This window comes from Anthonomus grandis, chromosome 11 (genome assembly GCF_022605725.1).
Source record: "Anthonomus grandis grandis chromosome 11, icAntGran1.3, whole genome shotgun sequence".
In the NCBI taxonomy this organism is placed as follows: Eukaryota; Metazoa; Arthropoda; class Insecta; order Coleoptera; family Curculionidae; genus Anthonomus; species Anthonomus grandis.
Window position 1 is genome coordinate 12,450,094 of NC_065556.1, and position 17,996 is coordinate 12,468,089.

Consider the following 17,996-nt stretch of genomic DNA (forward strand, 5'->3'; position numbering starts at 1 on the left):
AAAGAAACGCTACGCGCTGGCGCACTAGTTGCCTTAGTAGATGTCTTCTTTTCCATAGTTAAGCAATGTCGCAAGACTGTAAATGTGCTCTAACTGTTTATTTATTTAATAAATTTTTTTACTTCTTGAAAAGTGAAAGTATCTCTTGAATTTTCTTCACATACCCCATCATTTCACATGTATAGTTTAAAAATATAGTTTTAAAATAATCAAATGCTAAACGTTCGGTTTTTGACTAGTTCGTTCTTGAGCACTGGGTTTTTTAAGAATCCTTGTCTCGAAAAGATTTTCTTCGCTTGTTTTTCTCAAAACTTATGATTCCTTCCAGATAATTACCACTGCAGAGACATATAACGACCCGTTGAGAAACACGATTTTTTAAAAATCTCTCTCGATCCAACAGTCGCAAAGTACAGCAGTCTTATTTCTACTTTTCTAATGAATACTGAAGTATCCAAGTACCTTTGAAATGCTAGATATATATTGTATCCCATCTGTGGGTACATCAGAGAAACTGCTAGGAGAATACCCATAAGAATTTATAATGAATATCCACGATTGATGACACAAATCAGAGGTTCCTAATAACGGCATAACATAAGAGCTCTCTTAGCGTCGGGTCTTCAGTTTCAAAAAAAGCCAAAAGAAATTGGCCGGTGATGCATACTCTGTGTTGCTTCCTGTCACAAATATTTGTTTTATTCCAATCGGTTTTGTGACTCTTTGACCAAGCATGTTTTGCTATTCGTATAAAAAAGCTCCCCTAGTTTCGAGTCTTCAGTTCGAGACTATATTCTGAAGACGTCGGTAGGATGATCGGGGAAAATCTCTGAAATTGCGACTACAAGTAACAATCTAACGCAGGGTAAATTAAAATTAATTTTATCAAAATCTTCAATTGCTAGTAATTTTTTACCGAAACTGTGAAAATGTAGTTTTTAACCTTTAGACGTTTATATATTATATTAATGTAAATTATAAAATGTAATAAAAGAGGTTGAAAAAAAAAACAATAATTTCGGTATTGCCTTCCCATGCACAATGCTGAAGAAGTATTTTAATTTGAGTATCAATACATTTTTATTTTATGACTATTTGTTTATGTTACAGAGCTGGATAAAAATAATATTCATATAGACATATACCTATTATCTTAGAAACCTCAATATGCCCTACATTTATCACATTTAAGTTTGGGATATAACATTTTTTGGTTTTGAGAATATTTCGTATTTGGAATCACTTTGAACATCGATCAACAGATAGAAATGTAATAACTATATGATGGGTGAAGCACCTACCCTTACTGCCTGAGCCAGTAATATCGTTTGTCCCATCTACTAGACAATTCTAGCTATTACAAGGGATTACAAATAAAACCTAAAAACCTTCATAATTTTTAAGTTATTTATAATATTTGCTTAAAGCTCATCTTTCAGATTGAATTTTCCATGATGTTTGCTTAGCTTCTGGTCGTCTTTCAGAAACCATTGGTTGTAGATTTCCACTGGCCTGTTGTTCCAGTGCTTGTGGAATGTTATGGCGTCATTGGTTGCTAGGCGGCCTGGAGCATAGTCGTTTGGTCGTGCCTGATAAAATATATCCTAAGTTTAACACATTAAACAAATTATTCTTCCCAAGGAACATTTTAGGAACGAACTTCGTTAGAATAGACCTTTAATGAGTAGAATACATTCTATAATTGGACAACTTTAAAAAGTAGTTAATTGTTATGTTTGCATAATCTTAAGTTTTAAAAATGTTTAGCACACTGTTTCGGTACACTCATAGAATTATGAAGTTTTACGGAAACATTCGGTGAATGATAATGAATCATATTGCCCTAATAGGGTGGATCCAAATATCGCCGTTTTTATTTTGAAGTTGGCATACACCTATGTCCTTTTAAACTGTATCTATCATAATTGCATTACAACGATGATCAACGTGGATTTTGGTTATGGAAATATAGTTGTATTAGTTTGAGCTGTTAATGTGTTTTTAAAAGTGATTGAAAATAAAGGTTGCTTGGTGCTTCTAAGAATTTCGACTTCCAATGAAAAAATGTTCTGTTCTGACGTTGAGATCCGCATCGTTGTTACATATAGTTAATGCTCTCTATTACAATTTTTTAATACTTTGGTAGATAACGGATGGTTGCACTCATAAGGTAGATATGTTCCAGTAAGAATATGTTTTCTGTAAACGAATGTTCCTACGGTTCCTTTGTAGTTCTTTTCATCAGTGACCGTTCAGTCAGAGTCGAAAAAACTGTGTTCTTACCTAGTTTATCTCAGATGATGTCTCCACGTTAGTGTACTTATCCTCTTAATACTTATCCTCTTAACATTAAAGCTCACAAATCTGTTGCTAAGCCTTATCTTGATGGCTGACTTAGGTCTAAAAAGCAGAGTTTCCAATAAAGGATTTTACATGACTTAAATCAAACCCAACAATGTTCGTCGTTGTAAAACAACTATTTATAGTTTCGTCCTACAATAATCTGTTATGTATTTCACTTTTACTGCAGGTTGATGAGCTGCTCCTATACTCATAGTCCGTAAAGCTATAGTTTTCATTTGATTTATTTGTAATTTCAGTTATATCTTCTCCACTCGAATATATAACACGCCTTTTCTTCATTGTGGATTTCTTACGTAGGGTTGACATCTTGTAAACGCAAAAAAAATATTCTAAGGAAAAATATGCAGTTAAACAATATATTATTATACCGCATATCTATCTACTTACGGTAAATAAGTGTAATTTTAATATTTAAAAAAATATATAAACCAATTCAATTTGCTTTAATACTTCCAACACTGAACTGTCAAATTCAACTGCTTCTCATGAACTAACAAATGTTATTATCTTCAGACCAAGAACATTTTGCAGTTATTTCATTGTTCTATAACCTATTAAATCTGTTTTTGCTTCAAAAATAGTGCAATACCGTAGCAAAAACTGATAAGGCAGTCACGCCACACATTTGCGATGCCGGGCTCAAAAGCAAGAACCGATGTGTCGCATATATGCGACGCTGGTAGCGAACGAGTTTGACTGGTAGTTTTGACAAGCATGGTTCTCAGTTTGATTGATTCTGAGCGTTTCAATTTGAAAAGAGCAAAGTTTCCATTACGTAGTGCCTCACACATTCACCCATAGGGAGTATGGTGACATGATATTCGTTTATGGTTTCTGTAATTTTCGATTAGCATCACATGTGGACGTTTGGAAGACACTTAAGAAAAACGGTTTTAAGCCTTGCCATATTTAACCGGTTCAACAACTTCAAGAGGGTGATTATGGCTTAAGGGTTTAATTTTGCGAATGGATCCAACAAAATCGGGACCTACATAAATACATTTTATTTAGCGATAAAGCTCATTTTACCCGTAGTGGAATTAATAACCGACACGATGAACATCGGTGGTCAGATGAAAATCCTCATGCCACGTTTGAACGAAACTTTCAACATCGATTCAGTGTTAACGTGTGGTGTGGAATGCTGAACGACCAGTTGTTTGGTCCTTTTGTATTAGATGAGCGTCTGAGCGTCTTACTGGAGAAGGATATTGACGCTTTTTGGAAGACTATTTAATACACATGTTGGATGATGTTCCGCTAATTGTTCGACGCTGAATGTATTTTTAACACGGTGGAGCCCCACCTCATTTTAGTCGCCGAGTGCGTAATTTCTTAGACAATCGTTTTCCTGATCGTTGGATTGGCAGAGGAGGACCTCAAGTTTGGCCACCGAGGTCACCAGACTAAAATCCACTGGAGTATTGCCTCGGGGGGTGGATGAAAGCTCTAATGTACGAAACTATAGAAGGACTCCACATCACTCAAATTTTAATTGCTTCAATTATTATTAAAAACAATCCCCAAGCAATTAAACTTGCAACACGAGCGCTTAACAAACGTACTGCAGCTTGCCTTGAAGTTGGTAGGGGTATTTTCAAAAACATTTTAAATTAGTGGAATTTTGTTTTTTTTTACTAGATTTGTTTGTGTTGCTTTTAAAACAAAAAATCTTACAAAAAAACTTCAGAACCGATTATTTCAGAAACGGTTGAGAATCGGATTAAAACATATGGGTTAATTTATCTTATTTTGTTCTTCTGAACATGTTCCCAAAATCTTTCCCTTTCCTCCTGAAACACACTGTATATAGATTCTAAATGGGGAAGTTTCTCATTTAGAAATCTATATAAAAAATTGAAATCATAATCACCATAAGCAACCTAAATACTACTTTTTGGTCCCTCATTTTGCAACATTCTAAAATGGGGTCATGCGATACATCGTTTGAAAGCTCGCACTGAATGCTTTATGGTTCTAGAATATTAAGTTATTACTTCTACCTATAGCAAAATTGCAGCCTTATTTTGAATATTTTTTATATTTGATTTTTTCGCATTATTATTTTCTTTACTACACCTGTTCTGGTGTAATTTGTTTGTAGGTGTGTTGTTATTTGTAGAGTTTGTATTTTTTGTCAATGTCAATGTCACGTTATTATCATAAAAGTTACTGTTCCGCACAAAAACTTATTTGGTTTACCAATACTTAAAAGCAATTAATATCGAAAGGAGAGAATATTTTTGCTATTTCGTTTAGTGCAATTTTATTTGTACCTTAATTTAATCGAGAAAGCTTAATACACAGCCCCTTGCTGAGCAAATTTAAATTATTTTTATTTACGGTGGAAATCGTAATGTACATGAGACGGAAAGAATTTTTAATGTTCGCTTTCCTAACTGTCTAATTCAGAGCTAATTCAGAAATTTACCTAGAAGGGTAGTGTTGCCAGTAGGAAGAATCTAGGGCATCCGACCTGTCTAGAAGAAAAACAGGTAGATATTATAGCAGCTATGGTAAGAGATCCACAACAGACTACTTCTACAGTTGATGAAAGGGTACTTAAAAACATTCATTTTATCCGTTTAAAGTCCAAATGGTTCATCAATTGACAGAAGATTGAGGACAATTCCCATGAATTTGAGTTGGAAACAGTCTTTCAACAAGATGGGGCACCGCCTCACTTTAGCAGAAATGTTAGAGAATATTTGACTAATACTTACCCTAATCAGTGGATTGGTCATCGAGGGCCTACCAAATGGTCAGCCAGGTCACCTGATCTTACATCTCTGGACTTTTTTTATGGGGCTACTTGAAACAAAAAGTCTACGTCACGCAGCCAGAATCTATCATCGATCTATGTCAAAGAATAATTGATGCATGTCGCAATATTGATGTTGCCACTTTCCAAAATGTTCATGAAGAGTTCTCCAATAGAATTTTTTACTTCCCTAAAGTTAATGGTGCACATTTTCAAAATTTTTTGTAGTGAAATAGTTACATTTCTAAGTTACCTAAAGTTTAGTTATTTTAAATGGAAATAAAAATACGAAAAATAAGATTTTGGAAAGCTGCCATTTTGATATGGGTAGAAGTAATGACTTAATATTCTAGGACCATAAGCATTCAGTAGGAGCTTCCAAACGATGTAGCGCAGGACCTCCCTTTCTATTTAATTTAATTTTTCAAGATGGCGTCCCGTCGCCATTTTAAAGTTTTACAAAATGAGCTAGGGATCAAAAAGTAGTATTTAGGTTGCTAATAATGTGTGCCACAGTTAAAATTTTTATTTAAACGCATTCAAAAGAAAAGAGGGGGAGGGACAATTAAGAGCCGCACTGTATAGCTTCACGCAATTTCCAACCCTCACCCACAACAAGGACACTTATTAGTGTGACTCTAGAACGTGATCGCAGAATTTGTGCTATCCAACACCCGAATGATGAAATAAAGCCTCAAAAAGGTCTTTCAGTCCAACGGATATAAACTTTCTCAGATAGAGATGGCTATGATACTATAATCGACTAACGCAAGAAACAATAGGAATCCACAAAAAAGAAAAAGTGCTTTCTAAACCCCTCCATGGATTCTGATCGCGATGCTTTCTCAGAAGAATGATCTCCACATCGCCAGATCATTCTAATGTTTCACTTCATTGACATAAAAGCGTCACGGCGCGATTTGATCTGCAATCTGCCTCATAAAAATCTGTTCGATAGACAGCTAGATAAACGGAATTTTAACGGATTCCTTCTTAACTAAGTAACTTTCCATCCCAATATAATCCTATAGTAATCCGCTATCACAATGAATCAGCAACGCACCCGAAAAGCTTTAGACCTATCAGTCATGGGAAAAGTCGCGAAAAGTCTAACGCTGAATGATCTTAAAGCCACCACCGAAAGAATGTACCGGGCACCAGATAAGACTGGTTGACTCCTTACAGAATAGAAGTGTCGGCGTTCTTTTGCTGACAAACAACTATCCCTCCAGATCCTAGTTGGGGCAAGGTTCAGGCCTTTTACCATTTCCGTTTAATATTTACATGTCCAAACCCATCAGGAAGATAAACCACAGCTTTCACTTCGCCGTTGACACAGACATTACAATATGGGCTCCATGCAGAAACTGACATCTTCCGCGCCTGCAGAGCTATTTTATTGAGGTAATGACATATATGAACCAACAGAGACCATAGCTCAATCTACGGACCACTCAATCGATCAAGTTTTTAATAGTGGCAAGCAACCTCCATTCAAGAGGCTAAGTTAGAAAGATATGTATCTTCTTTGCGCCAAAACGTTAAGTATTTTGGCGTCGATCTGAATCAAAACCTGTGCACGACATGCACACCAATAAGCAGCGAAGGCAAATGTGCAACTTCATTAATGTATAGTTATACAGAAATCAACTTAATATCTTTCTTGCAGTTAAAAATCAGCAAAATCGGAATAATGCGTGAATTTTATTTATAAAAAAGGCACTTTAAATGAATATTTTTAACCTTCTTGTGTCAACCCCCTAGGGGTAGATGCCATCCTTAGAATATTAAATAGAAATGGGGTCCAGTGGCACATCGATTTAAAAAGCGTTAAATTCTCTTTTTAGTGGTATCCTATTTTGCTTCTTTTTATCCAGAGGTTTCCGAACACTCGCCTTTTAAAGTAGCATAAACAAACATTTTTGTCGCATTGGGCTTTTTAGGAGAGTGTTTACACAAAACCTATTGCATTGGCTCTCCTTCTAGTACAAACGATTAGAAGAGCAGGTTACACCGTTAAAATATTACACCGAATAGCAGGAAGAAAATCTAGTTTAAATAATTGATTTTTTATTTATTGATCAATTTACGTTAACAAAAATAACTTGTGCGAATTTGCGCAAGAGACCTTTTTACAAACATATAGGATCTACTTACGCCCTATCTTATAAGTTGATAAAAATGTTATCCATTTTTCTAGAAAGAATAGCAACATCTGTTTTCCAACTCCTCCCTAACATTTTGTAAAATTTTACTGGGAATTGACTGGCATTCTATTGCAATTCGTCTTTTAAGATCAACAAGATCGGCAGGTTGTGTTTAATAAACAATGGATTTAAGATGTCCCGAAAGAAATAAGTCTAAGACTGTTACATCCGGTGATCTTGGAGGCCATTCAATTAGTCCCCTTCTGCCAATCCATTTATCCGGAAATCTCTCGTTTAACCACTGTCGGATCGGAAGAAAATAATGAGGTGAAGCACCTTCCTGCTGAAATGTTAACAAATCCTCCTGTAAAATTCAATTACCCTCTGTACCAATTTGAGTTTCTAGCTCAGACGATCAATAGTCTCTTCAAGCATATTAAGGTACAGATCACCTGTTTCCCTCAATAAATAAAGGAACAGTAACAGGACAGCCCAAACATAAACTATAATATTTTTGGAAATATTGTATGTTTTTCTCGAAAACTATGCAAGTTTTAATTACTCCAATATCGACAGGTTTGTTTGTTAACATTTCCATTTAGAAAAATTGAACATTTGTCACTGAAATAGATTCAGCAAATTATCAAAAATAGCGTTTACTGAGTCGTCACATGAATTCATAAAACTCTATTCTTTTATTAAAATCATCGTCATAGAGTTCTTAAAGTATCGGAATTTTGTATGAATGGTGTTTATGCATTTCCAGTGCCTTTCTTACTGTATCGTGTGATATTCGCGTCTGTTCTGCTACTGTTCGCAAGGAGCTAGTAAGCTATACAGCAATTAGGGGAGAGTGGGGCAAGTGAATCATAGAGGGCAAGTGCGTTTCTAGAAATATGTCGAGCAACCGGCATCATAGCACGGCAATGATCAGTGTAGTGTACATGTCTATTAGCGCGTATTGTGTCCTTAAGCATTTAGCTGAAAATTACTAAAATTAAGGTAAATATTAATTTTTTTTTAAATTTTGCGTGTTGTTTTATAATATTTTAAGCGAAATCAATAAGGATTTTCCCCAATTTAAAGGCATTTTCTTAATATTGTATGAAGTGCATACCATAACCTTATATTTGCTGAATACCGCGTTATGCTTAGAATTATCTGTCTTGTTATTCTAAGCATAATATTATATGAAGGCCACATTTATCTGTCTTTTCAAGATTTAAATTTTTATATTTTAAGAACGATTGGGGCAAGTGAGTCAGGCATGACTCACTTACCCCACTGTAGTATAAAAAGTTCTTGGTTTTTAGTATTCCCAGAACCACCTTACAATCACGATTAAAGCGTCGACAGCTCACTCCACTTGTAAACCACGGCAGGTTCAAACCCGTATTCACTGAAAAAATGGAAAAGGAATTATGTGAACACATAATTTTGTTGGAAAAACTGTTTTATGGACCTTCGACCACAGATCTTCGAAGAACTGCATTTCAATTTGCTGAAGCCAATCAAATAAGTCATCCTTTTAATAAAGATCGAAAACTTGCAGGAAAAGACTGGGTGAGCTCATTTTTAAATCGTCAGAAAATCCTCTCTATTCGAAGACCTGAAGCAACCAGCATTACAAGGTAAACAGGGTAACAAAACATGAGTAACAGTTACTAAACATGAGTAACAGGATTTTCCAAATCTAGGGCTAATGATTTTTTTCAAAACTTAAAAAAGACCTTGGACAAGTTTAATTTTCCGCCGCATCGGATTTTTAACTGTGATGAGACGGAGATTACCTGCGTTCAAAAACCGGGAAAAATTTTAGCTGAAAAGGGAAGAAAGCAAGTGGGAAGATTAACTTCTTTAGAGAGAGGAAAAAACACAACTTTATTAGCTTGTATCAGCGCTACAGGTACGTTTATTCCACCATTTATGGTCTTCCCTCGTGTTCGAATGAATCCTGGTTCTTTGAGCGGTTCCTTTCCTGGAGCAGTAGGCTTTCCTGCTCCATCAGGCTAGATGGATGCGGACCTATTTATCAAATTTTTAAATTATTTTATAGGCTGCACCAAAATAACAACAGATTGTCCAAGCCTACTGATACTAGATGGACATTCAAGTTATAAGTCCATTAATTTAGTAAGCCTGGCTAGAAAATCAGGAGTTTCTATTATAACCTTACCTCCTCACACATTCAAACAAGTTGCAACGGTGTAAGTGTTTTTGGACCATTTAAAACCTGGCAGGAAAAATGGATCACTGGCTTACAAATCATCCATGCTCTAGGATCACAGAATATGATATGGCTCCTATTATTAAAAATGCTCTTATTAAGGCTTTTACACCAATAAATATTATTAAGGGTTTTGAAAAAACAGGAATCTACCCATATAATCCAGATGTGTTTCAAGACAGTGATCTTGCGCCAGCCGAGAACATTCTTCAAAAGGCATGTAGGACAGAAAACATTAATCCCGTCGAGGGTCCCGTAATAAGTGATGAAGTCTTATTGAGAAAAGATGATATCCAGAGTACTTCTAAAGAATTAGTAAACAATTTTGCACAAGAGCAACCATCATGTAGTTATGTTTCAGTTTCAACTTTAAGCCCAGTTCCAAAACCCTCTCAAAAGAAAGAAAATGCTAAATCCAAATCTAGGCGCATAGAAGGATCTAAAATAATAACTAGTTCTCCTTACAAAGATCAATTGGAAGAAAAATTAAAACCAGTGAAAGCTAAGCAAGTAAAAAAAAAACTAGACGACAAAGCAGGGACAAGTACTAGTAATGGAAAAAAATTAAAAGAAGGAATTTCTAAGCAAAAGAAGCAAAGTTCCACGTCAAGAGCAGAAGAGAAACAACACAACATAAAAACAATGCCGGACGAAGAGAAAAACACATTATGCATTTACTGTCATGAGACCTACGAAGACACTTGTTATGACGAATGGATAATGTGCATGCAATGTGGTGCCTGGTTACATGAGGATTGTTCCAATAATGAGCCAGGTACTAATAATTATGTTTGTGACAATTGTCGTTGATTAATTAGCATTCGGACTCACTTGCCGCATGTGGCTGACTTACTTACCCCTATAACTTGGGGCAAGAGAGTCATTTTTCTTTTTTTGTTTTAAGTTTGATATTTTCCCAAAGAGTTAATGTTTAGTTTATTCTTAGGATTATGTTAGTTTAAAATCAATTAAATTCGTGTTACAAACGGTGAAAGTTTTTTTATTTCTAAAACTTAGTAAGTTATACGCCGCAGAGCCTTAAGATGTCTCACTTGCCCCATCCTCCCTAATCCGAAAATCACAATTCAAGCTCCTTCATTCATCATTCGTTTTTTTTCTTATCCAGCACATATCTGTAAATTACTTCAGGATTTAGATTTTTTTCATTAAAAACCAATGACGTTCTTTCCAATCTTTCCATAAATGAAAATAATTTCAGCTCTTCCTTAAAGAGAATAAACCATTCTCACACTTTATGCACATAGGTAGTAAAATTTATCACTAACCAGCCCAACAAGCAATAACATTCCTTTTTTTACATTTGCTTACCATGTATGGTTAAAAAAATGTATTTTTAGGCCCAATGGTATGGTGTGTGTGTAAATGCTAACCTGAAATCTCAATTCAAGCAAGTTTAATTGTTCCTAAAAAATTTTAGTCATAAGATGGTTCTACCAAATTTCCAAAAAATATGTGAAACTTCGACCATGCACAAATGCAACATGCTTTTTTAAGTTAGCAAAATGGAAAATGTACGAAAGAGTCGGAGGGATAAGTAAGTTTGGCTTCGTGGTCAAAGATATAGCAACATTCTTGCAATAACCGAATCTTAAATTATATCCTGGCCACCATTTCTGCGACTATTTCAGTTCATGCAGGGACAGATCCTTTAACTCTAAAACGGCATGGGGTTGGAAATCCAGCAATGTTGCTAAATGTTATTGTCAACTTTATGTCAAACAAAACACAAATATCAAAAAGTATTGTAGGATCAATTTGGCCGCCAGTGCACGACAAAACCATGATCTCAGTACGTTTCCCCGAAGCGACCTATGAATTATTTTTAAAAATTGTTCAAATTTAACTTTTACATAATATGTATTAAGTAAGCATTTTAATTTTGAACACATTGTGGTCGTTTAACGGTCACCTTGATGTCTATCACCAAATTTTGGTAGACGTCCAAATGCTCCTTGGGCTAACCTATTTAATTATTTGCGACCTACTTGATGCATTTGTGGCACATGTACAATGGTAATATCATATTCCTCAGCACAGGCGCCGAGCATCATGTCGTCAGGTGCAGAGGGCCAGGCACAATGACATCCGTAGGCCAAAATTTCTAGCGCGCTTCTATTTATTAAGGTACCAGCGCCACCAGTTGGGTAGTCCATCCCTCTTTTTCCGTAGCCATACCGTTCTCCCAGAATCATAGGTTCGGAACTGTTATGGCAGGATAAAAGACCTGCTATTCTTGAAACGCTTAAATAAAAAAAGGGTATAAGACAGAAAATATGTGTAATATGAAAAAATATACGAGGTGGTTGACAACCGATGGTAGGTTGGACATTAACCGAAAACGGAACATATACATTTTCTCTGCAAATAGAGCCAAGATTTTTTAAATGCGACGTTTTCCATTTTACTGAACATAATTTAAGAAACGAATATAAGCATGTCCAAGTAAAATAATTATTTAATTGAAGAAGTCTTTCCTCCACAAACTAATCAAAGTTTAATTAACCTAACCTCGAAATTGTACACATGTGCTTATTTCTGCTCTGATTTAAATTTGAGTTTTTTTTAAATATTATAGCAAAAACTAAAACTTATTTTGCTTGAAGTTAAAGAGCTAAGTCGCTACTGTGTGTGTAGCGTATTGTTTCGACACAATTATTTTGTTTTTATTGGAGTTTTTCTAAGTAACAACTCAAGACTGATATCTTAAATGTGGAGCACATTCTTGTTCAAGTGGATTATGGTGAGCTATCTAATATTTTGGGTTGTGCTTACATTCCTCCTAATTCTTCAGAAGAAGTCTACCGTGCCCATTGCTCAGCAGTTGAAAGTATTAAGGACAATTTTCCCAATATACCTGTATTTCTATTTGGAGATTACAATTTACCCTTAGCCACTTGGAATTACTCAATTGAAGAGGGTCTGTTAGTTGAGTGCGCACTGACCTATCCAGCCAGGGTAGTTTGTGAATCATTTTCTTATCTGAATATGCGACAATCTAACATTATTCCAAACAATCATGGTGTATTTCTGGATCTGATTTTTAACAGTATTGACGAGTACCACATAAAATAACTGTTCAACAAGCCTTAGACAATCTTCTTCCAAACAACTTTCACCACTTAGCAACAATTTGCGATATTAGGGTTAGTGATAGGATTGAAAGGTTGGATTATAGTACAACTTATTTTGATTTTAAAAATGCTGATTTTGTAAGTTTAAATGATTATTTTTCTTTAGTGGACTGGATTAGTATTTTTGATGATTCAGACATCGATAATTCAGTGAATAACTTTTATGAAGTAGTTTTATATGCAATCTCACTCTATGTACCAAAAAAATATATATAAACCTTCCAGGTTTCCTCGTTGGTTTTCCCCAGAATTAAGGAATCTTATTCTATCAAAAAAGACTGCTCATGCTAAATTCAAAAGTACTAACTTAGCTAAAGATTATATCCTGTTTGCTAACCTGCGTACTCAATGTAAAGTTCATACTGAGCAATGCTATAGATCTTACATTGCTACCTTAAATGAGTCAATTTAATCTGACACCACACAATTTTGGAATCATATTAACTCCCTTAATAAAAGTCATGGTATCCCAAATGCTATGCATTTAAATGATATTTCAGCAGATTCGGGGGAGGATATTGCAAATTTATTTTCTACCTATTTTTCTAGTGTTTATCACTCTGATGAGGTTGCTCTGTAACTTTAATTTTCCAGTAGCAAATTCGGTCGACATGCCTTTTATCCAGTTCACCCTGTCTGAGGTTTTTGAATCTATATTTGGTCTTAAGGATAAACTGAGTTATGGTCCTGATAATGTTCCTACCTATTTCCTAAAAGGATGTGTTTATCGTTTGTCTAAACCTTTGTGGTGAAAAAATGGAGACAGGGATGATATAAAAAATTACAGGCCCATTGTTATGTTATCTGCTATCCCTAAGCTTTTTGAGCTTATCCTGAACAAATATCTTACTTGGCATTGTAAAGGTTTCTTGATCAACGAGCAACATGGGTTTAGGCAGGGTAAAGCATTTCAAGTACGAAAGCAACGTCTGTTAGTCTTCCATCATTCACTGGTACTAGCTCCGTGCGACCCTTAAAAGAAATTCCTCCCCAAACCATGATAGAGCCACCACCAAAGCTTTCAGTTTGACAAAAATTAACCTGATCGTGCCGTTCACCACGTCGCCTATATACTGGTACACGCCTATCTGATGAATATAGATAAAATCTTGATTCATCCGTGAATAAAATATTGGACCAATCTTGAATATTCCAATTTGCGTGTTCTCTAGCAAATTGCAATTTTGCTACTCGATGTTCTCTGGTAAGACATGGACCTCTAGCTGGCACTCTGGCTCGTAAACCTGCTTCTCTCAGCCAATTTCAAACTGTCTGTAGGCTTATTCGGACATTACGAGCAGCTAACAGATCTGCGTTTGCAGACTTCTAGAGGTGGTATGCCTAATTCTTGAAGCCGTTAACCTTAAGTAACGATCATCTACTGACGAAGTTACCCTTCTGCGGCCTTGTCCTGGTCGTCTGGATAGTTGTCCTGTTTCTTGGTAGCGATTAACGACTCTGGATATGGTGCTTTGTTGCACTTCCATTATCCGAGCGACGTATCTTTGACTGCGGCCATCTTCTATGAGCGCAATGATTCTAGCGGTTTCTTCATTAGTCACATGTCTTGTTAAACGTTCAGGCACATCCATTATTAACAATAAACTTAAATTTTCACTTTAGAATAACACTATATTTTGCTTAGAACGTTTTCAATCTTCATTCGCCAACACAGGAATAATCTACGCGAGCATTTTTGCTTCAAAAAAATATGTAAGAAATTCCGATCATTTTTTGTCCATGATAAGAAACCAGAAATATCTTTTAAGTTGATACATATACAGATTGTCCCAAAAAATATTAAAAATATCTTAAAATACTAGTGATGCGATAATTTTTGTGGGGTGTGTATTTTTTTGATTGGTTTTAATCACTAAGTGTTAATTTAAAAAAGTAGAATTAATTCGTAACTCCATCTTTTAATTTTTAACTTCAACTTTGTATTGACTTTTTATCGTATTATAAAAATGTATTATAGAGTCCGATGATAATGAGTTACCCCCTCGAAGTACATAACCTTTAAAACATGATTAGCATTTATTTTATTGAGAAAAGACTTCCTTTAAGAATATATTTTCTTTATTAAAATATGTAATTTTATTTCAGTAGGACTCTAGATCTATTAAAATTAAGGTTATTTGTTATTAATAATAGTTTTAACCGCAGAAGGGATAATTGCTCATAGAAAATATTTAGAACGTAATACAATTTTAAAAATAATGATTTATAGAACAGGGTCTTTATAAAATGTCTAGAAAAAAAATGTCTTATTGTCCGTACCTACCAGTTGGTGGTCAATCACTTTATATAATATGTTGTTGACTTAATTTTATACCTTAAAATTGTATCATCATCAACTAAAATCAACCACTCTAATTTAGTATCATTTTGAAATTTCTTCAGAGAAAGTTGTAATATTGCCATCATTTTGGCACAATGTCCTCGATCTACGTTTGGAATACCTACATCTATAGTTGGAATATCTTTATCTAAAAAAAGAGTCAAATTAACACATTTTGATAAAAATTAGTCGCCCCGCGACAACGAGATGAATCTAGAAGTATTTAATCGAAAATGTTTTTCATTCTTTATTTACATATTAAAATATTTACCTTCATGGTCACTAAAAAATCCACTTTTCTCGGTGTATTTATAGTACGTTTTCTTGACCACATCAATCCTATCTTTGTAAAAGTATCGGCATGTTTTGATGGCAAAATACATGGTTGAAATATCAGCTTCACCCTGCAAATGTATTTTTAATTAAATTTCCAAGGCATTAACATTTAGTTTTCTCGACCAGTTTACTTACACATGGTTCAAATTCTTTTGGATAAATAGCACAACTATCTCTTTCGTCTTTTTTAGCGCAAAACAAGCTGTTATGCCGCAATTTTGCTCCAGTACCATCATCGAGAATAAAAAGAGCCAGCTCATGCGCTGGATCTATATGAAAATCTCTAGGGTGCTGAGGTTTCTTGCTTTCGTTTTTGGCATTCATTCTTACTCTTAAATTAATTTTATTTTTAAAAAATATGCTAAAAATACGTTTAAATAATTACTTTTCGAGTAAAGGTAAGCTCATAGCAAATCCGGAAGCCAAGTTTGGATATTTAAAGGATTCAGGATTTTCTCGAAATTCAAAGTGATGAATGATAACTGCTTCTGCGTCGTATAAGGCATGGCCTATCCAAATGTCCTAAAAGAAATATATATGTAGGTACATAGGGAATAAAAATCAATTACTATATCTCACTTTATTATGATTGTACTTCTTAAGAACTTTCATAAGTAACTTTAAATCGACGACACTGTAGTCTTCTAAAAAAACTACCCATTGCATAGGATAATGTTTAATACTACTTAAAATCGGGTCAGCTAGTGGTACTATAGTCCATTCTCCTGGTACATTAAAGTGCTTATTAGAAATATAGATTTTGTAACCTGACTGTAAAAAAGGGTACTTTAAATTTTAAAAAGCTGATAAGTGAAACAAAAAATGAAGAGTTAACGTTAATGTAAATTCATTATTTACATCATTTGTTATATTACTATAAAATCTGACTCACCAGCTGTAGCCTATCTGCTTGTTCCTTTAGACTGCTTTGTAATTTCTTCGATAAGCGGTCATTATATGCGTTGTTCTGGCTGATGATTACGAAGGTCACATTTTGGGGTTCTGAAAAACGAGGTTTTTTTTAATTTTAGGGAGTTTTTAAGAAAATATGTATAGTTCTATAAAATAGTGCTTTCATTTCAAAACGAACCATCCTTAATGACTTCTTAAAGAAAAACACCTCAACCCAGATATACAGGGGAATGTTTAATTTTATGAAGGAAGTTCCCCGCACTACGCTTTGACAGTTGTGTCAAAGCGTATGTGGATTGGCAGGCGTGGTGCAATTGAATGGCCTGCACGGTCACCAGACTTAACGCCACCAAATTTTTTCCTTTGGGGGTATTTAAAAAGAAAAGTTTATAAAATCCCACCTGAAAATATTAATGGTTTAACGGATCGAATTACTCGCGAATGTAGAAATATTGGCGGACAAACACTTACCAATGTCGGTGAGGAATTTCAAAACAGACTTTATTATTGTCTCGTAAATAACGGAGAACATTTTAAACACCTAAAAAAAATTCTGTGAACTGATTAAATTGTTTATCTTTGAAACACCTTTGTACACCCTTACTATTTGTTTATAAGTCTATAAACTTCAATGAACGTTATAGGACAGCCATTTGACATACCAAAGTATGACTTCTGGTGAAGAATTTTTTTTTAATATTATTTTTTTATTAAAAAAATATGAGAAAATAGGAAGAATATAAAAAATTAAAAAAAATAGTTTTGCCAAAGTTCTACATTATCCTCATAAACTTTCAAAGACAATATTTCGCTTTAAAGTATTTTTAACTGCATTAAGTGACATGTTAAAAACGTCCAATGAACAGAGCTACAAATTATAACTTTTTGTTATTCTACGTAATTGAGAGTTCTGTTTTTCTTTCATAAATGGGTTAAAAAATCATTCGGTTGTTCTGATATTGACTTAAGGAATGTTAAATTCAAAAAGTGCCCAAATAGGAGGAGTGTTTAACTGGCAATTAATTACTTTAAGTAAAAACGAAACATCAGTTATCAAATATCTGTCGAAAAGTGAAATTATGTTAAAATGTTCTCGGACTGAATTAACATTTTGATATGAACCGAAGCAGGTTTTAAAAGGAAGAAATCTCAAAAATTGGTTCTAGGTGTCCTCCAATCGATCAATGTAAGTAATTCCATACCTAGGGTTCCACATATTGCTATCAAAGTTCAATTTACCAAGAATAAACGTATCAAATAAACATTTAATAGCTCGCAATCTAGAGGATTCTGTTACTATTAGATCAATATGAATGTCAAACATCAATTTAGAGTCCAATGTAATTCCTAAATCGCGTACGTGGTTCACTCTAGGTAAGCGAATATTAATAATTTTATATTGATAATTTATTTGAGTTTTATTTTTTTAAAAGATTATACTTTATGACGAAATAAAACACACAACTCTGAGACCGGTTATCCATATGCCCATGTAGATACTCTGTGAAAACAAAAAGGTTACTAACAATAGACCTTTCTTTGTAAAAGCCATGCTGCTCTACACCAATAATATTTTTTGAAAGATTAGAAAGGTAATCGTAAATTAACTTTTTAGAAAACTTAGCCACTATAATTAGTTTACTTAAGGGCCTATAATTAGTAACATCTCTCTTTACTTCTCCTTTGTATATTGGGACAATTATCGTAGTTTTCCATTGCGTTGGGAATTCCCCATTTTTAAAGAAAAATTAAAAAT

General features: G+C 34.4%; 1 protein-coding gene across 2 annotated transcripts in view; it reads right to left on the reverse strand.

Annotated features, from left to right (window-relative positions):
• Positions 1-1,016: 1,016 nt before the first annotated feature.
• The window catches only part of LOC126741888 (beta-1,3-glucosyltransferase), a 33,099-nt gene continuing 16,119 nt past the window's right edge, over positions 1,017-17,996 (reverse strand). For both annotated transcript variants that reach the window (XM_050448354.1, XM_050448353.1), the window contains exons 2-9: positions 16,221-16,330; positions 15,908-16,099; positions 15,714-15,850; positions 15,464-15,659; positions 15,264-15,396; positions 14,987-15,140; positions 11,506-11,761; positions 1,017-1,589 (exon numbers count right to left, since the gene is read on the reverse strand). In XM_050448354.1, the coding sequence (XP_050304311.1) occupies positions 1,422-1,589; positions 11,506-11,761; positions 14,987-15,140; positions 15,264-15,396; positions 15,464-15,659; positions 15,714-15,850; positions 15,908-15,994 (1,131 nt within the window). In that variant the 5' untranslated portion in view covers positions 15,995-16,099; positions 16,221-16,330 and the 3' untranslated portion in view covers positions 1,017-1,421. The remainder of the gene's footprint in view (positions 1,590-11,505; positions 11,762-14,986; positions 15,141-15,263; positions 15,397-15,463; positions 15,660-15,713; positions 15,851-15,907; positions 16,100-16,220; positions 16,331-17,996) is intronic.